At 49.2% G+C, this 27,005-nt stretch overlaps 4 protein-coding genes across 10 annotated transcripts in view; 3 read left to right on the top strand and 1 right to left on the bottom strand.

Annotated features, from left to right (window-relative positions):
- Nucleotides 1-712: 712 nt before the first annotated feature.
- Nucleotides 713-17,173, top strand: arhgap45b (Rho GTPase activating protein 45b). Of its 2 annotated transcripts, none has more exons than XM_047028565.1 (23): nucleotides 713-1,223; nucleotides 2,678-3,089; nucleotides 6,810-6,953; nucleotides 7,101-7,185; nucleotides 8,330-8,402; nucleotides 9,056-9,125; nucleotides 9,209-9,343; nucleotides 9,664-9,725; nucleotides 10,151-10,261; nucleotides 10,359-10,439; nucleotides 10,715-10,879; nucleotides 11,373-11,510; nucleotides 11,756-11,937; nucleotides 12,135-12,253; nucleotides 12,450-12,536; nucleotides 12,778-12,879; nucleotides 12,976-13,139; nucleotides 13,495-13,683; nucleotides 13,887-14,024; nucleotides 14,337-14,605; nucleotides 14,863-15,094; nucleotides 15,572-15,677; nucleotides 16,078-17,173. In XM_047028565.1, exons 1-23 carry the CDS (start codon nucleotides 954-956, stop codon nucleotides 16,566-16,568), a joined length of 3,825 nt encoding a protein of 1,274 aa, XP_046884521.1. In that variant the 5' UTR covers nucleotides 713-953; the 3' UTR covers nucleotides 16,569-17,173. The 2 variants fall into 2 exon arrangements, with proteins under 2 accessions (XP_046884521.1, XP_046884523.1); XM_047028567.1 differs by lacking the exon at nucleotides 713-1,223 and adding an exon at nucleotides 1,246-1,873.
- A 234-nt stretch (nucleotides 17,174-17,407) lies between these two features.
- Nucleotides 17,408-25,237, top strand: gpx4a (glutathione peroxidase 4a). 4 transcript variants are annotated; one of them, XM_047028575.1, is made up of 7 exons: nucleotides 17,408-17,548; nucleotides 23,005-23,099; nucleotides 23,234-23,378; nucleotides 23,913-24,064; nucleotides 24,166-24,190; nucleotides 24,333-24,392; nucleotides 24,808-25,237. In XM_047028575.1, the coding sequence occupies exons 1-7, from the start codon at nucleotides 17,525-17,527 to the stop codon at nucleotides 24,838-24,840; spliced, it is 534 nt and encodes a 177-aa protein (XP_046884531.1). In that variant the 5' UTR covers nucleotides 17,408-17,524; the 3' UTR covers nucleotides 24,841-25,237. The 4 variants fall into 4 exon arrangements, with proteins under 4 accessions (XP_046884531.1, XP_046884528.1, XP_046884529.1 ...); XM_047028572.1 differs by lacking the exon at nucleotides 17,408-17,548 and adding an exon at nucleotides 21,092-21,278; XM_047028573.1 differs by lacking the exon at nucleotides 17,408-17,548 and adding an exon at nucleotides 21,093-21,254.
- polr2eb (RNA polymerase II, I and III subunit E, b) lies at nucleotides 17,771-20,781 on the bottom strand. 3 transcript variants are annotated; one of them, XM_047028569.1, is made up of 8 exons: nucleotides 20,588-20,781; nucleotides 20,110-20,284; nucleotides 19,868-19,983; nucleotides 19,603-19,683; nucleotides 19,427-19,485; nucleotides 18,735-18,813; nucleotides 18,113-18,207; nucleotides 17,771-17,938 (listed from the first exon to the last, which is right to left on the bottom strand). In XM_047028569.1, the coding sequence occupies exons 1-7, from the start codon at nucleotides 20,642-20,644 to the stop codon at nucleotides 18,142-18,144; spliced, it is 633 nt and encodes a 210-aa protein (XP_046884525.1). In that variant the 5' UTR covers nucleotides 20,645-20,781; the 3' UTR covers nucleotides 17,771-17,938; nucleotides 18,113-18,141. The 3 variants fall into 3 exon arrangements, with proteins under 3 accessions (XP_046884525.1, XP_046884524.1, XP_046884526.1); XM_047028568.1 differs by having other exon boundaries at nucleotides 20,110-20,302; nucleotides 20,588-20,774; XM_047028570.1 differs by lacking the exons at nucleotides 18,735-18,813; nucleotides 19,427-19,485 and having other exon boundaries at nucleotides 20,110-20,302; nucleotides 20,588-20,777.
- A 780-nt stretch (nucleotides 25,238-26,017) lies between the features above and the next one.
- pip5k1ca (phosphatidylinositol-4-phosphate 5-kinase, type I, gamma a) overlaps nucleotides 26,018-27,005 on the top strand; it is a 28,922-nt gene continuing 27,934 nt past the window's right edge. Inside the window, exon 1 of the mRNA XM_047027655.1 lies at nucleotides 26,018-26,348. Coding sequence (XP_046883611.1) covers nucleotides 26,219-26,348 — 130 coding nt within the window. The 5' untranslated portion in view covers nucleotides 26,018-26,218. The remainder of the gene's footprint in view (nucleotides 26,349-27,005) is intronic.

Below are 27,005 nucleotides of genomic sequence, written 5' to 3'. Positions count from 1 at the left end.
ATAATCTTGGATGAATTGATAAAGGGCATTTTAATTTTATATTAAAATGTGAGTTATCCCCTGCTACCATCCTAAATGAATGAAATTAGGACACATCTTTGAACGATAAAGGACACGGTTGACCCAACATGTTGTTCATGCGCACCTTGACGCTGCCTTTTTCACCCATTCTGCTTTATCCAGGGGCGGTTCTACACGGGGGCCTACAGGGGCCATGATATTTAGTCAAATTTAGCATGATATTTTGTAAAAATGTCCCTGGCCCCCCCTGTGGCCCCCCTGAGCTGACTGAATAATAAACAATATTAAAAATGTACACGTTTTTGTTCTTCTAGTTGTCCTCATGAAACGAGGAAGGGACATTGCAGCCTTTTTTTGCCCCAGTAAATAAAAAAGTGAGAGAAACATATCAAGGTATTGAGAAAGCTGAGGAGTCTTGAACCGCCACTGTTTCCGAAATGTTTCCTAATTTTATCAGATCAAGAAAAAAAGAGGTGACTGACAACGATAGGTGAGGTGAAAATGTGGAGACAAGTCTATTGAAACAGAGTTTATATTCGGAGCAATCTAAAGGTGAGATAGGGGGGGTTCACTTAAGGAGTTCGTCACATGGTCAAAGCACAGGTGCTGCCTGTGGCTTTGGCTTGATTGGTGCGTAGCGCTGTCGACTGAGAACTGTGTGTTCTATCTTGGCTCAAACACCCATGCAGAAAAACATGCCGGTGTATCCCGTTTCAGAGTTTACATCGTTTGAATGTAGTTGCGGTATAATTTGGACTAAATATCAGTTAGAACATGTTTTTATAGTTTCTCTTTCGACCGAACACATGTAAATACTAGAGATGCGCTCCAATCTACACGCGAAGCTCTTCCCTTGACAGAAAAAAAAGTCAAGCGGATGCGGCGGCTCCACTGACTGTTTGTGGTGAGCTGTCAGTGAGCCTGCGCGTTCAATGTGTGACAACACGAGGAAGCAAGAGAGACCGTTAACGTGCTTGAAGGTTGGATTTGATGGCAGAGAAGTGCCTACAAGTGGCCGTGCACATAAGTGGAGATTCGGGGGGTGGGTGGGGGGGCTGTCGGTTAAACTGAAAAAAAAAGTCGGGATGGACGGCAAAGGTACTTTGAAGATGTTCTCCAGGAAGAAACGGGAACTGATCAAGACTCCATCCATCTCGAAGAAGAGTCGAGCAGGAAGCCCTGGCCCACAGGGCTCTTCAGCGGTAAGTAGCACATCACAGTTTCCTCCTGTCAGTCACGCTCGAGCTGCCTAGTCCACTGTCCGTTTGTAGTCTTCAGGATCGATAATCTGACAGTACCGCTGACACGTTACCTGGGACATTTACCGAATACATTGGAAAGATGAGGCGCTGAAAGAGAGAGAATGATATACGGGCTGAGATACTAAGAGAGGTTAAGTTCCCCTATTCTAACGGTTATGATAATGAGACAGACAAGTGCGTACAACCGTCTACTGTGGGTAAGAAGAAGCGACTTGATTTGAATCTATCCAACATGTCAGCGAAAGACGAAATGAGTCAGAAGTCAAATGTTACAGAGTAACATCCTTTTTATAGTTTTTTTTCTATATTTAAATGACACATACATTTTGATTAAGTATATTGATACTGGGATGACGACTCATTTTCCAGTTGGCGATATCTGTTGTTTTTAAGGTACTGTAGGTAGTCAGGTTAGTTTACTGTACTTTTTAGATGAGGGCAAAACACACCCTATAGAGAGCATGTTAAAACGTGGAGGTAAAACCAGCTACAACCCATATTCAACGGGTCAGAGAGTAAAGAAGGCCGGGTCTAAATCCAATAGCAAACTGGACATTTTACCCAACCGCCCGAATGTCCTGCTCAAACAGGTGAGTCCAACAAATACTCTCCTTTTTAATCTTCACAAGCTGTTCGAGTCACTCATCTCCATTTTCTGACTCCCACGCGCAAACCACTTGAACCGCTTGCATTTGGCTCTGATGTTGGATGTTGAAACTGCCTTTCCATAAAAGGTATTTCCTGGGGCAGATGTCGAACTTGCACCTGCTGCAGCGGTCCTTGACTCTCTGGCGCCTCCACCTGGTGAGGTGTGATGGGTAACCAAAGGCGCAGGGACTCAAGTCTCAGGTTCACTGACCTCCAGAGCCTGGCTTAGTCCCTGTCCTGAACCGTGAGGATTTCTGCTAGAAAATAGTATCATAGACTTCAGACTTTTTATAATTCTAGTTGGACTTTAATTTGACCTCTTGTTTGCAGTTGTGATGTACAGATTTACAAAGGGGAACAGTTGTGATGTACAGATTTACAAAGAGGAACATTTGAATCCTTGCAGGGGTTTCTGTTAGTTGGACGTTTGTTTTGTGAAACCGTGGCGAGTTGCTGACGTCTCTCCCATGTACCAGTGCTGTCTCAGGGCGTGGCAGGCCCAGGAAAGGAAGGGTTTCGCAACACAAAACAGGAACTTGTGAAAGTCTGCATTTGTCTGTCTGTTTACTAACAACACCCAAGTCATCCCTGACCAAAACAGCCTGTTACACCAGACGATCACATTACTGCTTAGTTTATTTTCCGAGGCACCACACAATCCCCACACCACCACAAGTCACACCCCCTCACTCACTCTCTTTCTCTCACTCACTCTCTCTCTCCCCCCCCCCCCCCCCCCCCCCCAGCTCTCCATTCTCCAGGAGATGCCCCGTCGAGACGGCGTCGACGCCGCCCTTTCGTCCTCCCTCTCCTCCTCGACCCTCGCCCTCCCGTCTGGTGTCTCCCTGGACCCCTCCCTGTCCTGTCCCGGAACCCCCAGCGCCCACCACGGCAGGATGACGGGGGTGGGCATGGCCTCCCCCGTGTCCACCCTGAAGAGGCCCACGGCACTGAGCCGGCACGCCAGCGCGGCCGGCTTCCCCCTCCAGTCCTGGGTGTTCACCAAGGCCCAGGCCAAGGGGGCAACCAGCCCGAGCCTCCCAGCCGAGGGTCCGGAGACCACGGCCATCGAGGTGGAAGACATCCCCGCTCTGCTCAGGGACGTGGCTCGCTTCGCCGAGGCGGTGGAGAAGCTGAAGGACGTGGTGCTGCTGGAGGGTGAGAGGACATGGGAGGACAGGGGTCTGGGTGGTGCTGCTGGAGGGGGAGAGGACAGGGAGGACAGGGGAGGACAGGGGGCTGGGTGGGGCTGCTGGAGGGGGTGAGGACAGGGAGGACAGGGGGCTGCTGGAGGGGGAGAGGACAGGGAGGACAGGGGGCTGGGTGGGGCTGCTGGAGGGGGAGAGGACAGGGAGGACAGGGGGCTGCTGGAGGGGGAGAGGACAGGGAGGACAGGGGGCTGCTGGAGGGGGAGAGGACAGGGAGGACAGGGGGCTGGGTGGGGCTGCTGGAGGGAGAGAGGACAGGGAGGACAGGGGGCTGGGTGGGGCTGCTGGAGGGGGAGAGGACAGGGAGGACAGGGGGCTGGGTGAGGCTGCTGGAGGGGGAGAGGACAGGGAGGACAGGGGGCTGGGTGGGGCTGCTGGAGGGGGAGAGGACAGGGAGGACAGGGGGCTGCTGGAGGGGGAGAGGACAGGGAGGACAGGGGGCTGCTGGAGGGGGAGAGGACAGGGAGGACAGGGGGCTGGGTGGGGCTGCTGGAGGGGGAGAGGACAGGGAGGACAGGGGGCTGGGTGGGGCTGCTGGAGGGGGAGAGGACAGGGAGGACAGGGGGCTGCTGGAGGGGGAGAGGACAGGGAGGACAGGGGGCTGGGTGGGGCTGCTGGAGGGGGAGAGGACAGGGAGGACAGGGGGCTGCTGGAGGGGGAGAGGACAGGGAGGACAGGGGGCTGGGTGGGGCTGCTGGAGGGGGAGAGGACAGGGAGGACAGGGGGCTGGGTGAGGCTGCTGGAGGGGGAGAGGACAGGGAGGACAGGGGGCTGGGTGGGGCTGCTGGAGGGGGAGAGGACAGGGAGGACAGGGGGCTGCTGGAGGGGGAGAGGACAGGGAGGACAGGGGGCTGCTGGAGGGGGAGAGGACAGGGAGGACAGGGGGCTGGGTGGGGCTGCTGGAGGGGGAGAGGACAGGGAGGACAGGGGGCTGGGTGGGGCTGCTGGAGGGGGAGAGGACAGGGAGGACAGGGGGCTGCTGGAGGGGGAGAGGACAGGGAGGACAGGGGGCTGGGTGGGGCTGCTGGAGGGGGAGAGGACAGGGAGGACAGGGGGCTGCTGGAGGGGGAGAGGACAGGGAGGACAGGGGGCTGGGTGGGGCTGCTGGAGGGGGAGAGGACAGGGAGGACAGGGGGCTGGGTGGGGCTGCTGGAGGGGGAGAGGACAGGGAGGACAGGGGGCTGGGTGGGGCTGCTGGAGGGGGAGAGGACAGGGAGGACAGGGGGCTGCTGGAGGGGGAGAGGACAGGGAGGACAGGGGGCTGGGGTCTGACCACACCACCTCTCATTTAATTCAGTTTGTTAATTCCAAAGGAAATAGAAGTTGAGTTTTAAGTAAATAAATATGACACTGGACCCAGGACCCTGGGTAATAGAGTATTTAGATACTCATTAGGTACTAATGGTTCCCAAGGGGAAGAGGTCTTTGAGGAATGGCCTGCTGTCACCAGAAGCTTTAAGAAGGTTAGTGGGGGATGTTAGTCTGCTAGATGGTGCTTACTGGGGGAGTCAGATGGCTGAGCGGTGAGGGAGTCGGGGTAGTAAACAGTAGGTTGCCGGATCGATTCCCCGCTGTGCCAAATGACGTTGTGTCCTTGGGCAAGGCACTTCACCCTACTTGCCACGGGGGGAATGTCCCTGTCCTTACTGTAAGTCGCTCTGGATAAGAGCGTTTGCTAAATGACTAAATGTAAATGTGTCTGTTGCACTGGTGTAAACGAGCAGATACGTCTTTTAATTGCTGTGTTTTTGTTGTGGGTGTTGGGTCCTGTTTAGTTGTCGTGGTGACAATCCACCATTGTCCTTCTCAGACGTGTTGTTTTCTAAGTTCTGGAGCCTTTAAATCCTCCTACATGATGATCCTCACGTTAGCTAAAACAATACCCACAACACACACACACACTCACACACTCAATCACACCCCTCCCTCGCTCCCCTGCTCACCACGTGATCCTGTGTGGGAGGGGGAGGGGTGGGGCCGTTTTTAGTTTTTTTCTTCCTTTTTTTGCACAAGCGACTCCAAGCTTCCTCTCTCTCTCTCTCTCTCTCTCTCTCGACTGAGCGCCCTGAGTTTCCGCTCCCCGGAGCAGTGCAGACCACAAGCGGTCACAGACCAGCCCCAAGCAGGAAGTCAGCTGCTTGTTTACTGCTGCGTCTGACACGCTCTCTTCCTCCTTGCAAAATGGCGCAACGCCTCCTCTGCTCCAACCCGACATGGACGCCTTTTTAGTCAGTATGGGCCCTGCTCGGTTGCCTTGGCGATTTAGCTTTCTCTTCCGGGGATATACAGAGAGATATCTTTTTTTTCTCCCCCTTGTGGTGTGGTTATCTATGATAGACAAGCCTGATCTCTATTCACACAACTTGTGCAGGTTTTTACAGTTCCTGGGATCGAGGGGAAGCACGCCTGTTTCAGGGACGGGCCCTTCCCCAGACTCGGGCTTGGTTCTGGGCTCCTGAGCCAGAGAGAAGGAGGTTCCTCCTTATCTTCTGTCCCAGAGCCAGAGAGAAGGAGGTTCCTCCTTATCTTCTGTCCCAGAGCCGCGACGCGCCCAGCCAGAGCCCCGCCGGGGCAATCTAAACAGGAAGCAGAGATGGATAGCCTCTGACAGTCTCCTCCACTTCCTGCTCAGAAAGACGGCTGCATCAGTCGGACCTGTGATCTGTGATGTCATCAATACGCCCCCCCCCCCCCCCCCCACAGTCCCTTCTCACCGCCATCATCATCACCCCCTCTCCAGACCCAGAGTGGAGGTCTGTACCTGGGCTCTCCCCTGGTCGGAGTCAGCTTCCAGCCCAGATCTCCTCTGCTTCTCTGGGACATCTCTCCTGAGTGAACGGCAGAGATCACAACTCGCCTATTCTTGGGTGGGGGGGGGAGGGAGGGGAGGTGGGGTGATCAGACTTAGAGCTGAGGAGTAGTTCAGGAACCGCAAATCGAAACAGATTTAAACCACGCTGTTTCAGAACAGTACGGCAGGATGTGGACGAATCGGTTGTCGTTTTTATTTTCGTGTGGGGGGGAGGGGGGCTCCGCTGGCCCTCGTGTGTCTGGGGGGAGAGGGGAAGTTGGACAGCCTGCGGCCATGTGTCTGGTGAACCCACGGCCCAAAGTCTGAGGCTGTTTTCCTGTCTGCCTGACTGCCTGTCTGTCTGCCCATCCTCTGAAGGATGTTAGATCTGTGTGATCAGTGGAGAAGGTCTCTTCATTGTGTCTCTGTTGTTGTCACGTCCTGACCAGAGCCCAGACCACTAGTCAGGCGCACTGAGAAAGCCTGGAGTCACGTATGCCTTTTACTGCGGATGTCTTCTGTCATCGGTTACATTGGATTCTGATCTCTGTCTCTTGTCTTTCTGCACGTTTACCTGTGTCTTGTCTGTCTTTCTGTCCTGCCTGCATGTCTGTCTTCCTGTCCTGCCTGCATGTCTGCCTGCCTGTGTGCCTGTCTGCCTGTCTGTGTCTCTGTCTGCCTGTCTGTGTCTGTGTCCCTGTCTGTCTGCCTGTCTGTGTCTCTCTCTGTCTGCCTGTCTGTGTCTCTGTCTGTCTGTCTGTCTGTCTGTGTCTCTGTCTGTCTGTGTCTCTGTCTGTCTTTGTCTCTGTTTTTCTGCCTGCCTGTCTGCCTGTCTGTGTCTCTGTCTGCCTGTCTGTCTGTCTGTCTGTCTGCCCGCAGACAAGCAGGAGAACCGGCGTCCCCTGGCCCACGTGTGCCTGGGGGAGGTCCTGAGGATCCTGCGCCAGGTGATCAACACCTACCCCCTCCTCAACACGGTGGAGATCCTCACCGCCGCCGGAAAACTCATCTCCAAGGTCAAAGGTCAGTAAGTCTAGACGGACCAATGGGAGGGCTGGGACTGTGAAGGCTGTGGAAGTCTGTGTGACTGATGAATTCTGTTTCTTGACAAGGGTCAGTGATGAATCACATAGGTTCATGAATGACGTGGGTTCATGTGGTCTATTTCAGGATTCCACTATGAAGTGTCTAACGAGTCGGAAAAGAACGACTTTGAGAAGGCCATCGAGACCATCGCTGTTGCCTTCAGTAGCAAGTGAATATCTGGCCTTCACCCTTCTCCCTCCCTCACCTACTACCCCCCCTTACCCCCTCACCCCCTCCTTCACCTAATACCCCCCCTTACCCCCTCACCCCCTGCCTCGTTTACTACCCCCATCCCTCACCTACTACCTCCCCCTCACACTCTCCCTCACCTACTACCCCTCACCCCCTCCTTCACCTACTACCCCCCTCCCCCCTCCCTAACCTACTACCCCCCCTCCCCCCTCCTTCACCTACTACCCCCCTCCCCCCTCCCTAACCTACTAACCCCTCACACACTCCCTCACACACTCCCTGTCTGTGCACTGTTCGGCTGCCATTATGCGTCAAAGCTGCCATTTCCACACTCTTTCCTGTCACAAGGTTTTACGTGGCACCAGTACACACTAGTGCTGTGCAACTCAGTATAGGTTGTTGAGAAGTGAGAAGTGGATCTAGAAGGAAAACACAATGACACGATTTGCATGAGGCTCTGCCAAAAAACAGGAAGTGGTTTTTCATTCTTGTCTGTTGAACACAAAACCAGAGAAGCCACCATTTGCTGTCGGCTGTTTGAACAGATTCAACAGTATTTTCCCTGACTCGAGAGCACACATACTTTTTGTAAAAAAAAATCATAAATAGATCATATAATATAATTTCATTTACAGGAGCTTGTCAGGATAAACATTGCCTTCTCTTGCTCATTTTTCGATAACCCCTCTAAAGGAAAAGGCTACTAACTATATGACCAAATCTCAAAGGCAAACTTTCAGATGAATCTTTCAGCATGGTGTGAACACTGACATGCGGTCTGAGCTGGTCATGTGGTTCCTAGGATCCAGAGCACAGTGCCTCTTCAGCTTCTGCCATCAGACAGGCCACAAAGAGGAAGTGTCTCAGGCTGAGCTTGGCACTGCCATTTCCTCGCCCTTCTCTACCCTCCATCTCTTCATCGCTATTTATCGGCACTAACGCCAGTCGCCTCCGAAACTGCTTTCTGTTGAAGTGTGTGTGTGTGTGTAAACCCCTCCGTGTGTGTACATAGGTTCCTGTGTGTGTGTGTGTGTAAACCCATCCGTGTGTGTACATAGGTTCCTTTGTGTGTGTGTGTGAGTGTGAAACGGCCGGTGTTAAGGTGTGTGCTCTCTCCCCAGCGTCTCGGAGCTGCTGATGGGGGAGGTGGACAGCAGCACCCTGCTGTCCCAGCTGCCCACAGAGAGGAGCAGGGTGAGTGTGTGTGTGTGTGGGGGGGGGGGGGGGGGGGGGGGGGGGGGGGGGGGGGGGGGGGGGTCCGAGGGGCCTGGGGGTCCGAGGGGCCTGGGTATCAAAGGACGTAGTGTGCAACAAGGTGACAGCACACTGTATGTTTGTGCGAGTGTGCATACAAATGAGCCAGCGTGTGTCGCAGTCAGAAGATGTGTGACGGTTTTCAGTTCTCACAGCGGATGTTTGCAGGCCAGTAGTACCAGCTTCCTGGCACTGACACAGTGTGGATTTATCACTGTGTTCCACACACGCAGCTTCTGAAACGCCAGATATCAGCTCCTTTCAGGCCACTCACTGCTGCAGCATGCACAACAGCTTCCAGTTTACTGGTCTAACTCCTCTCACCTAGTAGTTTCAACTCTCTATAAAGCACTGTGCCTTTGAGACTACCAGTCACCTGACATTACAACACTGCTTGGCCTTAATTAGAGAGGCCCGATATAACAATTGTAGAGGAAGCTTTGTAACTAAAACGGGTCCCCCTCAGAGTGATTTCACTGGCTAAGCTTTCCACCAATCGTGCGAGGTTGTGGGTCAGTCCCTTGGTTGCCTTAGTGTTGACGTGATGGTGTGATGGTGGTTGTGTTCCTAACCGTCTCCTGTGTCGCCTGCAGTCTCTGGAGAACTTGTATGCGGGCGCAGGCTCTGAGGGAAACTACTTCAGGACAGACTTCCACAACCTGGGTATGAGAACACCTCCATCTATGGATCTCCTGTCCTGTCTCCTGTCCACTCTTCTGGTCCTCATGGTGTGTGTGTGTGTGTAGCCATGAGAGCGGAGGAGGTGGACATTGTGCTGCAGCGTAGCGAGGGAGGTGTGGACTCAGCTCTGCTCTATGCTAAGACCATCTCCAAGTACATGAAGGACCTGATGACCTACGTGGAGAGGAGGACCTCCCTGGGTAGGTGCCTGGTCCAAACACCCTCTGCAGTATCCATCCCACTCCTCCATCAGCTGACCTCAGCCTCAGGCCTCCAGGGAAATCTGTCCCCCCTGTGTTCTCAGTGTAAAAGACTGATGTATAGATGAAACTTGCTATACATAAGGATCACAATCACATGCATCACTGTATTGCTTTTTAAATGGCCAGACTGTAATATACAGGGGGGGGAACCACTACTCAGGCCTACTCTTCCACTGAGCTATCTCCGCCCCTCAGTTCCCCTTTACAGTTCAGCTGTATGGGTGTGTCACCCGCCTTGTGTGTCTGTAACCCTGCAGAGGTGGAGTTTGGCAAGGGCCTCCTGAGACTGTACCAGTCCTGCAAACACAGCATCACTCAGGTACGCCATACCGCCAGGCTTCTGATTGGCTCATCTGCCTTTTGGTACTGTACCTTTTTCAAGTTTCTCATCCTTCTCTCTACTTATCTCTTCTCCTCCTCCACCTATCCCTTTCTCCTCTTTCTCTTTTCCTTACCCCTCTCTTCTCTTCCTCCATTTCCTCACCTCCTCTCCCCCTCCCCTCCTTCTCCCCTCTCCTTCTCCTCCTCTCTCTTCTCCCCCTTCTTTTCCCCTCTCCTCCTCCACCCTTCTCCTCTCCTCCTCCTTTTCCCCTGTCCTTCTCCCCTCTCCTTCTCCTCATCTCTCCTCTCCCCTCTCCTCCTCCACCCTTCTCCTCTCTCCTCTCCCCTCTACTCCTCCACCCCCCTCTCCTTCGGCCCTCTCCTTCTCCTCCTCCCCTCCCTCTCCCCTCTCCTCCTCCACAGCCCCACATGCCGTTGTATTCCATCTACTCCCCCGCTCTGGATCAGGACATGGAACAGAGCACTGGTCTTCAACAGGCTGCCAACCTCTTGCACAACAAGACCTTCATGCAGGTACACACCTCACACACACACCCCTTCACCCTCCTGTACCCTCCACACCTCACACACACTCCCCTTCTAACCCAGGTGTGTGTGTGTGTGTGTGTAGCCTCTCATGCAGCGCAAGTACGATCATGAGAAGAGGCGCAAGGAGATCAAGGAGCAGTGGCACCGAGCCAAGAGGAAACTGGTGATACCTTATTTCTGTATCTCTCTCTATCTCTCTATCTCACACACCTTCTCTCTGACACTACTCTCTTTCACGGTGTCTCTCGCTCTCTTTCTTTGTGCTCTAAACAGGAAGTTCCTTGAGTTCACTTTTACCCTCCTCTCTGTAGCACAGTCTCATAAATCAGAATGTAGCACACTGTCTGTTGGATTGTCAAATTCAGTAACCCCTGTCTTTAATTCAACAACGGCTGACTGACTCTGTGTGTGTGTGTGTGTGTGTGTGTGTGTGTGCAGATGGAGTGCGAGGCGAACCTTCGTAAAGCCAAGCACGCGTACACAGCTCGCTATGAGGAGTACCAGGTCAGAGCGGCCGCCAGCAGAGCGGAGGAGGAGGGAGGGGGATCCACCGGCAAGTCTCTGGACAAGAAGAGGCGCGTGGAGGAAGAGGCCCGCAACAAGGTTCCACCTCACCGCCTACAACTCCCAGAATGCTTCACTTTCGACTCGCTCGTTCCAAACCGCCAGCTGCACTGGTCTCCCTGCTGTCTGGTTCACCTTGGCACCAGCTCCGTCAAACACTCTTGTTTCTTAGAATTCGACTTCCTGCCTCTCTCCACAAATCTCATTCATGACATCTGGTGCTGTTGGTTGGCTCTGTCTCCAGTTTATTCATGTAATCCCCTCTGCATTGTGTCATATTGTGATGGTCCTGTCACATAGGGCAAAGTACAGGTTGAGATGACCCTGATCAAAAAGATCACATCACGCTTTGGACACCGTTATCAGTTTGAGCGGAACCGATCTCGTTTCTACAATAAGGACAGCCAATAGTTAGATAACCATAGATATACATCTTTAGAGCAGTCTTTTTGAAGCTGTGTTTTTCTGTGTGTGTAATGTGTGTGTGTGTGTGTAATGTGTGTGTGTGTGTGTGTAATGTGTGTGTGTGCAGGCGGAGGAGGCCGAGGCCACCTACAGGACGTGTGTGGCGGATGCCACCACCCAGCAGCAGGAGCTGGAGCACACTAAGGTGACGGTGCTCAGGCAGCTGCAGGAGGTCATCAAGCAGAGCGACCAGACCCTGCGCTCGGTCAGTACACACACACACACACACACACACACACAACACACATGGGGACACACGGGAGGGGCCTACACACACACTACACTATATGCAAGTCGAATTTACACTCCATCTTTCTCTCTCGCTGTCTTTTATCCTTTGATTCTCTCACTCTCTGTCTCTGTCTCTCTCTGTCTCTCTCTTTGTCTCTGTCTCTCTCTCTGCCTCTCTCTCTCTCTCTCTCTGTGTCCCTCCTCCCCTGTGTCTTCCAGGTGACCATCTCCTACTACCAGACGATGCACGCCCAGACGGTGGCTCTGCCGGTGCACTACCAGACCCTGTGTGAGAGCAGCAAGCAGTACGACCCAGGCCAGCAGTACGCTGCCCACGTCAAAGACCTCCAGCTCCCCGAACAGCCCGAAGTCAGCTACCAGTTTGAGCCCTACTCCAGCCAGTAAGTCCCTCGAGCAAGGAACGCCAGCAAAGCCCCCCCTGGCCACGAACAACCTTTCAGAAGTCGACAGAATATTATCGCGATGATGACTGTTGGTGACGATTTATGGCCTTACCAAGTCGTCTTTCCGGAGTCTGCTTGGGTTAGGTTTAGGTTGGGTTGACGCTGCTAACGTGTTGTTTGACGGCCCTGCCCAGGCATTTGTCCAGGGGGCGCCATGACAGCTTCAACACGGACCAGCAGAGCTCCGTGGAGAGTCCCGCCAGCACCACGGAGCCCCGCCCCTCAGACGGCACCAGCTCCGAGGACAGGAAGAGTATGTGTAGCTACACTAGTGGCAGTGTTGATATGTTTTGAGAACAATTAAAATATAATGATTTGGATTGGGTACATGAATGTATTGCCTCAACTGGCTTATGTTTTTTATGCTACTGTATGGGCTCTCCATTGCCCGATATAGACAGTGTTTCACCTGTACATGGCTTGGCTAACTGTGTGTGTGTGTTCTCCAGGGAAGGGCCACAAGTCCTGGGGCTCCACGGTCAGTGATGACAGTGGAGGAGGAGAGGGAGGCTTGGAGTCCCCCACTTCTAGCACAGGTAACCACAGCATGCCAATTAGTCAACGTACCTGTTGCCCATATAGCACCGCTTCCTAAAAAACTGATATCTACCATACTGAATAGCCTGAGCAGTAGTTAACAGCAACACACAGGTTAACATATTTATAGAAGAACGGAACTACGCCTTTTCTCTCAGGATAAGAAGGACATTTTAGCTGGTGTGTTGACTGATTTGTTGGTGTGCGTGTGTGTTGCGTGCGTGCGTGTGTGTGTTTCAGTTGACATCAGCAAGATGGCACGCACCTCCTCCACGGGCACCATGTCGTCCAATGAGGACGCAGACGAGAAGGACGGGAACGTGGCCTCCTTCGAGACCCCAAGTGAGGCCCGAGCTCCTCCAGGCCTCTGCCCATCACACCTCGTCCCTGCCCCGTGTCTGTTCATGACCTCCGCTCCTCCTCCTCTCTCCTCCTCAGACACCAACGGGATGGAGCCTGAGATGGTGGCTCCTACGGGCCCCTTCAAGAACGTGGGCCTGTCCAAGGCGGCCCAGACCCACCGCATGCGTAAGCTGCGGACCCCGGCCAAGTGTCGGGAGTGTGACAGCTACGTGTACTTCCAGGGAGCTGAGTGTGAGGAGGTGAGGAAGGTTCCGGAAGGAAGGTTCCGTCTGTACTTGTTCTGTTGTTCTTACCCTCCCTGTGTACATACTGCACTTCCCCAAACCAATGTCTCCAAATGTGTCCAAGGCAGTGTTCCTATTTCACACCAACATTAAACACTAAACTGTGATTGGTATCCTTTGGAACCCTGAATAGTTCTTTCAAACCCCATAAAGAATGACGTAACTATATGAAGTGTGGAACCTTTTCTCTAATATTATTTTCTTGTTTCACACAACCTAATATGGCACTGACCTGCACAGGCCAACTCCTTTAATCAGAGGAAAAATCACTACTTCCTGTATTACCCCTCCCCCCCCCCCTCCCCCACAGTGTTTCCTGGCGTGTCACAAGCGTTGCCTGGAGACCCTGGCCATCCAGTGTGGCCATAAGAAGCTGCAAGGCAAACTGCAGCTGTTCGGCAGGGACTTCTCCCAGGTGGCCGGGGAAAGCAGCGATGGCATCCCCTTCATCATCACCAAGTGCATCTCAGAGATAGAGAGGAGGGCACTGCGGATGAAGGTGAGGAGAGAGAGAGAGGGGGGGGGGGGGGGGAGAGAGAGAGAAGGGGAGAGAGAGAGAGGGAGAGAGATGGCAAAGGAGTGAGGGAGAGTTCGATTGAGCTTATAATTCACTCCTCTTTTTCTAAATGTTTCTCTTCATTCCCCTCCTCCTTCACTCCTCTCCCCCCCCCCCCTCCTCCCCCTCCCTCCCTCCCTCCCCAGGGCATCTACAGGGTGAACGGCGTCAAGACTCGTGTGGAGAAGCTGTGTCAGGCATTTGAGAACGGCAAGGAGTTGGTGGAGCTGTCCCAGTGCTCCCCACACGACATCAGCAACGTGCTCAAGCTCTACCTCAGACAGGTGCACACAGACACAGACACACAGAAACACACACAGAAACACACACAGAAACACACACAGAAACACACACAGAAACACACACAGAAACACACACAGAAACACACACAGACAGACACACACACAGACAGACACACACACAGACAGACACACACACAGACAGACACACACACAGACAGACACACACAGACAGACACACACACAGACACACACACAGACACACACACAGACACACACGCACACAGACAGACACACACGTCCAGTTTTAATTGACAGCACGATACGAGCGCGTGCTCCCTCCTCTTCCTTCCCCAGCTCCCTGAGCCCATCATACAGTTCCGCCTGTACCACAGCCTGATGGGGCTGGCCAAGGACAGCCTGCACACAGAGGGGGAGGAGGGCCCTGAGGCGGAGGAGGCTGGGGCAGGGCTCCACGGGGCGGGCAGGGGCCCACAGCTGGTGGACCTGGGCCCGGACACAGCCCCAGATGTCCTGGTCCTGGTGGACAAGCTAAAGGAGCTGCTGAGTGGACTGCCCAAGAATAACATCTCCACGCTGCGTTACATCACACGCCACCTCCGCAGGTCAGCGGCCATGTGCTTTACAGGAGGAACGCTGTATACATACTGCCCTCTGTGGCAGAATAGAGGCAGGTTTTGTCTGGTTCAAAGGAAATGTGTCCTCTCTCTCCCTCCATCTCTCCATCTCTCTCTCTCCTCTCTCTCCCTTCTCTCTCTCCTCTCTCTCTTTCTTTCTCTCTCCTCTCTCTCTCTCCTCTCTCTCTCTCTCTCTCTCTCTGTCTCTTCTCTCTCTCCCCTCTCTCCCCTCTCTCCCTGTTCAGGATTGCCGAGTTGGAGCAGGACAACAAGATGAGCCCCAGTAACCTGGGCATCGTGTTCGGCCCGTCTCTGATGCGGCCTCGCCCCACCGGTGCCACCGTGTCCCTGTCCTCCCTGGTGGACTACCCCCACCAGGCGCGCATCGTGGAGACCCTCATCGTCTTCTACACCTCCATCTTCCAGTCCAAGTCCTCCAGGACCTCCGCCAGCCAGTCCTCCACCTCCCCCCCACAGGTGGGTCAGATGTGTCAGGGGGTCAGATGACTGAGCGGTTAGGGAATCAGGCTATTAATCAGAAGGTTGCCGGTTCGATTCCCGGCCATGCCAAATGACGTTGTGTCCTTGGGCAAGGCACTACACCCTACTTGCCTCGGGGGGAATGTCCCTGTACTTACTGTAAGTCGCTCTGGATAAGAGCGTCTGCTAAATGACTAAATGTAAATGTGTGTGAGCAGGAAACTAGAACTAAGACCCTCCTCCCAAAACATATACATGATGACATCACACGCATCATTGCTTTGTCGTATAATGTACTTTGCAGTCATCCTGTAATCTTTACCACTCTGTACATGAAAGCATCGACGCGTAGCTTTCCGTGTGTTCACCCAAAGTATCTAAAAGCCAGTCAGTTTCTACTATTTTACCTCAGCTACACGTCCGTGCGCATGCGTTAACCCTGTCTTGTCGCTGTTTCGCCCCCTGCTGGATCAGAGCGGCGCGGAGGGAGAGAGCACCCCGGACGCTGCAGTGGTGGAGGAGCAGGACGGTGGCGAGGAGCTGGGCAGAATGGACTCTGACAAGATAGATGAGGGATGCGGTACGACGAGTATAGAACCTGCTTCTGTTACACCTTCTCCCTCGCCCTTACCACACATGGTGTTCTCAGTTACCTCACCACACATGGTGTTCTCAGTTACCTCACCACACATGGTGTCCTCAGTTACACCCTCACCACACACGGTGTCCTCAGTTACACCCTCACCCTCACCACACACGGTGTCCTCAGTTACACCCTCACCCTCACCACACACGGTGTCCTCATACACCCTCACCCTCACCACACACGGTGTCCTCGGTAATCCTCAAGTTTAGATACATGGTACTTTCAGTGAGTGGGTAGACTGAAACACAAGGCATTGCTGTAGTCAGACACAGGAGGATCCAAACATCTCGTCTGTGTCGGATGGGTTGCTGATGTCCTCCTCTTCCTCCTCCAGGCAGTTCTCCAGGCTCCCTGGGCTCCAGCGAGCAGCTGGAGGACTCGGTCTGGGAGCTGGACGAGTCCAGTCAGAAGACCTCCCTCTCGGCGCGTCCAAGGCTGGTCAAGCAGGAGAGCGAGGTCAGCACCGACGACGACCAGCTGAGCTGCCGGGACAGTCTGGATCTCTCTGGGCATTCTCTTCCCTTGGTCGACCAGTATCAGGACCAGGACCAGGACCCAGAGCAAATCCAGGACTCGGATCAGAGCCAGGAGAGAGAAGGAGTCCTCGACGGTGACCCCCCCGCCCCTCCGGACACAGAGCCCCCAGACCTGGAGGTCTCTGAGCAGCACCTGGAGCTTAGCGTCTCCATGGCAGAGCTCGACATGAACCAGTCCAACAATAACAACAACTGTGTGCTGGGCATGGCAGGGCGTCCGCTGCCTCACCTGTGTGTTGGTAAGCTCCCCCTGAGTAGGAGCAGGGACGGGGAGGCAGAGTTTGTGTAAACAAGTGTACCCCAGTCGTGTTCAGTTGGGAATACAGGCATGCATTGTGACAACAACAAAAAAGTGAGCAGGGGAGAGTTGGTTATGAGCAGTTTCGTTTAGATGTTTTTCATCCATGATGAGTCCTGCATTACCAACTGTTCCAAACGATCCGAGAAAGGTGTATCTTCTAATGTATAGTACATTAGTACTGAATGTGTCAAGTCTTAATAGCTTTTAATTAGATGTGGATGTTGGAAGCGATAAGGTTACTTTGCTGATTGTGCCAACTTCAATGCTTATGGGCCTGCTGTTTTTTAAACGTTTAAATTTGTTTTATTTCTATGTCCCATTTTAAAACTTTTTAGACATTGCTCCTTAAAGCTTGAATTAATGCCTAGTGAAGTTTGGGGTTTCAGATGGATGTAAACAATAAATTTCTAAGCAGATGTTGGTTAGGGTTAAAGTGCTGCTGGTTTTATTTTGGCACTAAAACTAAAAGTTGTATCCAGAGGGGATTTTATTGATTTGTTTCCATCACTGTTGCCTGGTTTTGTATGTAATATGTGCTAAATACAATTTTCGAAGTTATAAGAATTAAAAGGGTAAGCATCCTATTGAAATGATTGAATTAGTGTCTGGTTTATTTAGAAGGTTGTGTATAAACACACAAAGGTGGAGAACCAACTTGTTTAGAACAATGGATGTATGCAAAGTCACTGGTCGGTTATTTAGAAGGTTGTATTTGAACACACGCAGGTGGAAAAACAACCGTTTAGATCGATGGATGCATGCATCTCCCAGGCCCTTCCCATGATACGCATGCAAAGTCACTGGTCGCTCAACTCGTGTACAAAACAACCAGGGAACACCGTGCCTTCCTGAGTTGAACTACGGAGCCATGCAAAAAAGGGCAAGAGATTACAAGTTTTTTTGCTAAATTTGTGGCTGTGACCTACAAGCAGTGGAAAACAACTATGGCTTTCTTCAGGAAAAAGAAGGTATGCTCATGCAGAATTGTATTTCTCAAAACATGTTACTTGGCATAATGGTGTAGCATTAGACTGTTCGTAAAGAGGACTTGGCTTCAATCAGGTATTGGTACGTACATGTTTACTTCCCTTTGGTGGCTAGGTTATCTTTCATGCTGTCAAATTAGTTTCACAACGGATGTGATGTAAGAAGCCTCTTGCTGCTTAACAAAAATTAACCAAACAAAGTTAACATTTTTCTGTCAGTTTATTACACAAAATTACAAAAGTTCAAAGAAAAGTAACTAAAGCAGGATTAAACTGGAGATGGAAAACAGCCAATCATCCAATGGCTCTATTGGCTATGACACACAGGTTTCACAGACTCCTCCATTCCCTCTGAAAGGTGTTGCGCCATACCTGGGGGAACAGTGCAGCACATGAGATGACATTGTACCTACCTCCATAGCAACAGAGTTAGTCAAATGGAAGGAAACGTAGACAAAAACTGTCACCGAATGTTAAACAGACTTGTGATGTGAGGTGTTACAGTAAGAACAAATCTAATATCTCAACTGTTTTAGTTAGTATTACCTTGGCATCACCAGTCCTGCCAGTAGCAGTCACTGGACCAGTCTGTAGGTGATGTAACGTCCTGCCGTTTCACTGGGCCTGATAATCTTTACAACCTGCCACAGCAACGGAAAACAACCTTAAATATATTGTGTATATCTGTCAGCAGAGGGAGCTTTTGATTGGGTCTCCACATATTGATCTCATTGGCCAAGCTCTCTACCAACCAATCAAATTGAGCTACTGGTTTGTTTAAACATCTTAAAATCTGGACTTTTCCATCTGTCACAAAAAAAGTAAAATTGCCTGGTGGGAAAAACAACTAATGAATAAATGTAAATTGTACAAGGCACCTTTAACACGTTGACGTGTAACAATATCATACATGACCGCATGTCAGACGGCAGAGCGGATAGGGAAGCGGGCTATTAATCAGAAAGTGGCTGATTCGATTCCCCAACCGTGCCAAATGACGTTGTGTCCTTGGGCAAGGCACTTCACCCTACTTGCCTCCGAGGGGGGGGAATGTCCCTGTACTTACTGTAAGTCGCTCTGGATAAGACCGTCTGCTAAATGACTAAATGTAAATGTAGCAACAAAAAGGGAGAAATTGCATTTAAACAGCAGGAGGTGTGTCCAGTACCTGGCCTCTTTTGAGGCCGAAGTAACGAGCCACGGGGTCGCCTGCCTGGATCCTGGGCAGTTGGCTCTCCTTCAGCTTGCTGCAAGAACACAAGTGAAGGACAACCAACAGGCAGTAGCACTTTAACGCTTCTCATTACGCTTCTCATCAAGCTACATGGGAGTACAACGGTACTTAGGAACGATTTGTTGGATCAGATGTTAAGTTTATTTCCCCGGGATCACAATGACTTTTATTGAGGGACATGTTGCACTTAGTTGGTTAGTTGTAACTGATTGAACTACTTGTACTCGCTGTGAATTATATTATTGTTGCTTGCTTTCCTCCAGGTACACTCTGGGCACTTTCGAGGTTCATGTTGTTTAACTGTAATTTGTTGAACTACATGCTCTTCTGGTTCTTCCCATTTGCACTTATTTGCTTTTCACAATGTATGCTTCATGTTTTGGCTACCCACAATGTTTTTGGGTCTTGTTGTTTATGATCATTGACTTATGTACTTTATGTAAAGCTCCCTTGGAAGTCACTTTGCATAAAATGTAAATGTACATGCCGTGTGATACTGTTTCTAAAGTAGACAAAGATCTCAGTGCGGTTTAAGAAGTGAAACTAAACAGAGCATTGCAGTAGATGTTCATGGAACATGTATGATTAATTGTTAGACATCAGCGAGGCATGGTGTGGAAAGATACTATCGTGTCAGAAGTTCAGACAGTTCTTCTTTTGTCATGACAATGTGTTCAGGAACCAGCTGTGTAAAGAAGATCACAAGATTACAATAACTCATCAAGACAGACTGTGACACAGACTGCTTATATCAGTGTTTAGCAAGAAGAGACAAAGATCTGAACGTGTTTATGAGCCAGACCTCGTGCTCTGTGATGTTGATCAGGAGCTCCTGCTGTAGAAACTGTTCCAAGATGTATTTGGGGGCCATGTCAACTAGAGACTGAAATAAACCCAGAAATAAATTCATCCTTTATAAGTCACAATCCACAATTGCGGCAAAAAAATCATTTGTTGTTTTCGCACTGCAAAGAAACGGCAGCAGATGGCTTCTAATGATGGCAACCCCTATGGTATGTTAGTCAACAGGAGTTGGACCAAGTGTTTTGCTTTGCTTATTCACGTACCTGCTTAGCTGATGGAGTCATGCCCATCTGGACTACAATGATGGCACGTGTAATGTTTTCTTCCTGCATCCTCTGACAGTACATCTTAATGGTCTTGATTCCAACCTTGGGCTCCTCTGAGGGGACGGGGGTTATTTTATTACAGGTTCGGGTCTGAATGTCATAGTCAGGAAGTGTTTAATAACGGCTTTATTTTGGATATTGTTAGTAGCGTCATTTGGTGAGATCGTTCATCAGCTTACCGGGAAAGAAAACAAACATCTGGTCTGTAGGGTCGTCGTTGTGTGCCACAAGCACGGTGAGATCCGTCCGTCTAGGGCGACCCTCGCTCGGCTTGTCCCCGAACTGGCTCTTGAACTCATCCAACGTCTGGTCTAACTCATCCTGGGTCACCAGGTAACCTCGGTCATGACACAACTGTTTAACACGCAAAGACTTGTCAAGAAGAAGAGCACAGATAGTTTGATTCTCGGATAACTTTCTGCTGGAGATTTTTCAAATTTTCTATGATGATGCTACCTACATTTTGCTTAGCACATTTACAGCAACGTCTTATTCTACATATCATTTCTATTGGACTGTAACAAAAAATTATAAAATAATAGTTAATTCGAACTAATTCAATGTAATAAGACCTAAAGATCGATAAGCTAGCGACACCGAGATCGTGTGAAGAACACTATGAATGGATGTTTGCAAAACATAGGTAATATAACCCACCTGCATTATGGTTTTTCTAATTTTCCATAACCTATATGTTTCCTCTTCGTCATCCATAGCTTAATATTATGTTTAACAAAGAAACTATAGACAATAAATAGGTTGAATAATTCAAGATGCTAACTTCAGATGCACTGCCTCACGTTGAATTGTTATTCGACGCACATTGATGACGTCACTAAGAAGCGCTTGCTTTCAAGTGTCTTTTTTTACTTTTTGTATTAAAACTGACCAAAGCTATTGTCGCTATTTAGATGTGTATTAACCATTCAGATCTGTGTGAATAACATCGAAATAAATGTTTCTGTGAGCCTCGGAACTACAGTGCGTGGTCTGATGTTAGTTTTTTTTTTAATGTAAAACAATTAACAGCAAAAAACAAGGCCTATATTAACGCACTGAGATGAACATCTAAATCCCAATACACATTAAAATCCCCATGCACATTTGTGTGTGTGAAAGCAGTAATGACTAAGGCATTTAAACACGGAAAACTGATTATTCTACATGACACGCCCCTTGGACCCCTGCTCCTGCGTTTCACAACAAATTCATGCGGATTGGGCGGTGTAACCGTTATTTTTGCCCTCGTTTTAACAAAATGAGGCAACTTCATTGTGTTTTGATAGCTGCGGGATTGGCGAGCAGTGGAATCCTACTGGCGATGGTAGTGTATTTTTTAACGGCCACGGTAATCAAAAATACTGTCTATAGGCACTGTATCTGTTATTAGTATTTGGACATACGGACGATTTACAGAACAGTATTTAAGCTCTAGTTGGTTTAACTAGTAGCCTATAGTACAACTAACGTTTTGATCATTTGAATTATCACTGATGTGTTTATAGGGAACATCCTAGACTGGAGTTTGTTTTTGTGTGCTGGCCGGATGTGTCCGATGTGATAATACCATCTAAAATGGCATGGCCTTGTGTTGATGACCAGATGTGGCCTTTGCTGCGCTTCATGGTTTTGTCTGTCATACCACATTCTATTGTTGCATGTTCACCTCTATCTATTAGTACCAGCAGGCGATTCTGACAGTAAAAAGGAAACTGCTTCGTCATTCTGTGAACACTGTTAGGATACTCGGTATCTGGTACTGTAGGCTATGTGGGAGTCAGAATGAACTCAGAATGTGTGGTATTTATTTATTCTTTACTAAAACAGTTTATATGTGGTAAAGGGTACAGAAATTCCTTTCACAAGAAATGTTGAAATAATCTCTCTTAAAGCAGAACCATGCAGCTCGTTATGTAAGACTTTGGCACGACTATCTAAAACTAATGAAGGTCTATTTATGCTGCTACTTGTAAATACCATATCCACATACATGTATGTATCATTCCACCAAATGCTTGAATACTTGATCACAATGTGCAATTGATGATACAGAGTTTAAACTGGAAAACAAACCTACAGTAATGGTGGCGTATTTAATCTCCTGGCCTAACAGAGATTGTGACTGGCAGCATACTGTTCTCTGGGGTTGTACGCTGATTAAGGTATTTCTGTGTGAGGCCTTTGTTAAGGGTCATGTGACTGGACTGTTGTTGTTCTGGTGTCATGACGTTACATTTTAGTTGCTTTTTAAATCAGAATAGATCGGTTATCAGACTGATTTGACGAAGCTACTTTGTTATAGTTGTCAATTGCACACACTGTTTTTTTTATGACCTTTAGGTTCATTTGCACTGTGTCGTAACATCAGTTGTTCCAACTGCCACAGCAGCACAAGTCCTTAATTCTTCTAATCAGTTCTGCCTAGATTGAGTAAGAGATTATCTTTACCTTTACCCCTGGCTACTCAGCTGTGTCCTAACAGTGGTGCTGTTACGAGAGCTATCTGTGATCAGATTTCACCGTGTGCCAGAAGTCAGCAGAAAAATAGTTCATATGTTCTCTCGGTCAATGATCTGCAGTGCTTCATACAAAAGGTGCACCACCAGCTCACAGTCTCTCAGTGTCAGGGGCAGGGTGGTACAGCCAACTCTATTGTAGTGGACCTTACTAAGCGGCAGACATGGGTCTTTTAAGGTCCTCTGTCCTCCTCTCTCTCCTACTGCAGGCTATGGTAAGAACGACTGGGAGGGGTCTTCAAATGTGTCTTAAACGGCTTTGACAGCACATATTGTATTTTGTTTGTGTTGGCTACTTATATTTTATTTTTACTTATTTTGGGTTCTTGGAAAAACCTTCACTTGGAGCAGTTATGTTTCTAGGAGCTTTTGAATTGTCATGTGGAACGTACAGACAGTTTTTTCCTTCAGCGATTTGCCTTCAACAAGAAGAGCCATTCGCGTGTGGAAAGCAGTTTTTTGTCAACCAGGAACAACTAAGAATGCCGGATAATAGTCACATTAGGCCGTCCTGGAAACCTATTCTTTAAAAAAATATATTTCCTCTTTTTCTCTCAGTCTTTACCGACAGAGAGCTGGCAGAATGCCACATCTATCTATGAATTCTCTGCCAAGGATATCGATGGCAATGAGGTGTCCCTCGAAAAATACAGGTGAGTTTGCTAGATATGAAAAGACTGTGACATATTTTTCCTTTTCTGTTGACATTGTCCTCACCACAGACCTATCAGCATACTGTATAGTCATGACTTGATTTTTCACCTTGTGTGTGTTCGTGGTTGTGCAGAGGCAACGTTGTCATCATCACAAACGTCGCCTCTAAATGAGGTAAAACCCCAGTAAACTACTCTCAGCTTGCGGAGATGCACGCTAAGTACGCTGAGAAAGGTTTACGGATCCTGGGCTTCCCCTCCAACCAGTTCGGCAGGCAGGTAGGTCACCATCTCAGATGGCTGAGCGGTTAGGGAATCGGGCTGTTCATCAGTAGGTTGCTGGTTCGATTCCCGGCAGTGCAAAATGACGCTGTGTCCTTGGTCAAGAACTTCACCTTATGACGTTGTGTCCTTGGGCAAGGCACTTCACCCTACTTGCCTCGGAGGAATGTCCCTGTACTTACTGTTAGTCGCTCTGGATAAGAGCGTCTGCTAAATGACTAAATGTAAATGTAATGTGACATCCCCTCACCGAGCGACCGAGCTCAGGGACACTCACCTACAGTACACATGCAGAGGATTTACATGCTAGGACAGTGCACATTTCAATGAGACTTTGAAGGCTGGTCATCTGTTTGGTTGTAAAACTCGGGATAATAATGGCCTCACTTTCGAGTCGAGAATGAGACCCTGTTAAGAAGAGGTTAACGGAATCTCAAGGTTAGCTTCAAAAACTGTAGGCGTGTGTAACGTTGATATACTGTATCATAACAGAGCTGACACACAGCTGATACCTTCTGTTTGTTACTGAAGGAACCGGGGACAGAGGCTCAGATCAAGGAATTTGCCAAGTCTTACCACGCTGAGTTTGACATGTTCAGTAAGATTGACGTGAACGGCGACAATGCCCACCCCTTGTGGAAGTGGCTGAAGGAACAGCCAAATGGAAAAGGCTTCATGGGAAAGTGAGTAGCCAGTTCAAACTGGGTGGGATGAGTTTAGGAGTCATTTGGGGTTTTAAATCCTCTCGATTCTAATCATCCATTTCATTTTCTTCCTTTTTTAGTTCCATCAAATGGAATTTCACCAAGGTTTGTGTTCTCATCTCCACACAGACTCAGAAGACATAATAAAGTCTGATATTTTCAGATTTTCTCAGTATGGTAAATCAATGAAGCATTATGCAGTGACTGGTATGTGGTCCTTCTGTAACCCTTCTCTCTGCCTTTGTAGTTCCTTATCAACAAAGAGGGGCAGGTCGTGAAGAGATATTCTCCGATGAATGATCCTAGCGTAAGCATGAACAGCACACACACACTGATAGGAATATGATTGGCTGTCTGACATCCAGTTGAGGCTCTACTGAACTGTGACCAACTGCAAGCCAGGCCACAGATTGATGAGCCACTCTGCCGTTCTGGCATTTGGTTCCCTAGATGGCAGCACTATTGATCCCTATGAGGCTTGCTGGAAGCCGTCTTATCTCCTCAAAGTCAGTGAAGCCGACAGGAATGATTACCGTAAATTGCTTGGGGCACATGAGAGGACTGCTGAGTATAGGGGGGGGGGGGAACTTGTGAAAGTGGTGGAGAAGTTCATATAAAGGTCATAGATAGCAACAGCCTCCATAAACCCAGAACCATAGATTGGACTCAAGATACTGAATGAGAGATGTATTTGCAGAAATTATTTCTTCTTTTTATTGCAGGTGGTGGAGAAGGATCTTCCAAACTACCTGTAGTCTTTTCCTGAGTCGCGGATGCATTGTCTACTGATCCTCCATTTCTGCTTCCCCTCCCTCATCTTCCCTCTCTCTGGCGGACAAAGAGGTGTGGGTGGGTCCACTTCCCAGACCAGTGACGGTCTGTCTGCAAACCCGTTTGACGGATAGGACAGACCTGATGAAAAACGGCGTGCAACCCTTACTGGGAAAACACCCACCTTATACCAGAGCAGTTTGCTGGAAAGCCCCCTTGAACTCAGTGCCCCTCCAACCCAATCACCACCACCACAGAATGTCAAAACTGCATCCAAACTACCCATACTGTTGAGCTGTTTCAAACAATTTGCTAAGTGTGAGGTTTGACCTCTTCTTCTATAAAGGAATTTACTTTCAATAAACATTTATATCAGATGGATGGATTGTGTGCAGGAGTGTTTGTTACAGCATGCAATGAGAGGGTAATTGAGGTTTCCTAATATCAAATTACAGGGATTCTATCAACAGAACCTACATGAATCTCTGCTGCTGAAAACTATTTGTATGCGAGGTTGAGAAAAATCTTCTTGGCTGCACTGCCCTCTATTGGTTGTTCGAGTAAAAGAACATCCAGTATATCTGTTGAGTCCCTTCAAATGGGCTTTGTGTACCAGTACCAAGCAGGGTAATTTAAGTAAATATGTTTCCAATGTAATAAATTGGCTTCATAGGTTTAAAAATGTATTGTTGAATAATTCAAGGTACATACACTATCTCACATGATACACCATCTTATGTTATGTCTGGTCAGTGACTCTGGCTGAGGACAGCTTACATCAGGTCATATTGTGCAAGGAGGTTATAATAAGATATTGTGCTTTCATACACTTTGAAGGCCTGTCTGTCTGCTATCACTGCCAGGGGTAATATCCAATGTAATGCAATATAATAAACGATTTAAATAGGCAGTACAAGGGCCAATGCCACTTTAAATTATTTGTAAATTTGAAAGAAGCACGGATGTTAGATTTATAAAACAAATCTGTTTGCATGAGTAAAATATTATAAAACATGCTATCCAATCAGTTTGCAACCGGCAGCCGTCTGCAGCCGTCTGTGGTCTAGCTATGTCTATGGTCTGCAGTACCACTTGAACAAGACGGAGGGAGCTTGAATGCATAACAACATCAAGTGTGAAAGCTGTAACTCCTCACACAGCCAGTGAATTGAGCCGTGAGGAGAAGCCCTACTGCCGTGCCGATAACAACCGCACGAATGAGAGGACTGTAACGGATATCCATATCAATTTACTCTTCATAACTTGGTTGAACCCTTAGACCGTTAAACAAAACGTTCATTTTTCAAACGCACTGGTGTGGTTCTTTCATTCGGAGGGCTCGCCCTTTCTCCGGGAGTCTGAATGGAAGGCGCTGAAGGAGCGTTTGGGCTGTCTGAAGCCAGGGATGGGAGTCCGTTGTCCGGAGCCACAGCATCTGATGACACAGACACTGTCGTTGGAGTTAGCTATGGAATGGATGCCGGCGATATGGGTATCTATATTAATGTTGATTTACGAATGCAATGTTCCTAATAACAGGCTTGCTCGATATACTCTATAACCATATTAATGACACATTTCAGGTTTATCCGTTCTCTGCGCTAGCTAGCTCGTGACTGTCAAGTAAGGACGGAACTGTAGATGGCATGCTAACCTGGCTAGCTAGAACATGCTAGTGTGTGCGTGCTAATAATGACTATCTAATTTAGATCATGCACTTTTGAGTTAGGTTAGCATCGTGCTGAAGATTGTGTCATTTAAGAGGCTGGAATGTGAAACAAAATTACATAGTCGGCTAGGCTAACTAGCCTGCAACTGCTGCTGCCTATCTACAGTACTGTGTGTTCTTCAGTCCACAGTAGCTGTCTAATGAATGTATCCATCTGTAACTGCTACACCCAGTGCACCGCTGTAGGGCTAAATACCAGCAGCTTCTGCTACTGTATGGCGTTCAAAGCTAGCCACCCTGTGAACCTGCTATTTCAAAGACCACACCAACACAACAGAATGTTGGCAATTTACCTTAGTTGGAAGATTACTGAGGTCGATTATGAAATGGATGATTGGATGTTAGTGATGTTATGCTATATCTAAGCAGCACACCCTGGGGTGTGGCAGACATATTTTAAGTTTATTTCCATTTGGTTTT

This window comes from Hypomesus transpacificus, chromosome 10, assembly GCF_021917145.1.
Source record: "Hypomesus transpacificus isolate Combined female chromosome 10, fHypTra1, whole genome shotgun sequence".
NCBI lineage: Eukaryota > Metazoa > Chordata > Actinopteri > Osmeriformes > Osmeridae > Hypomesus > Hypomesus transpacificus.
This window is presented reverse-complemented; position numbering and strand designations above follow the sequence as displayed.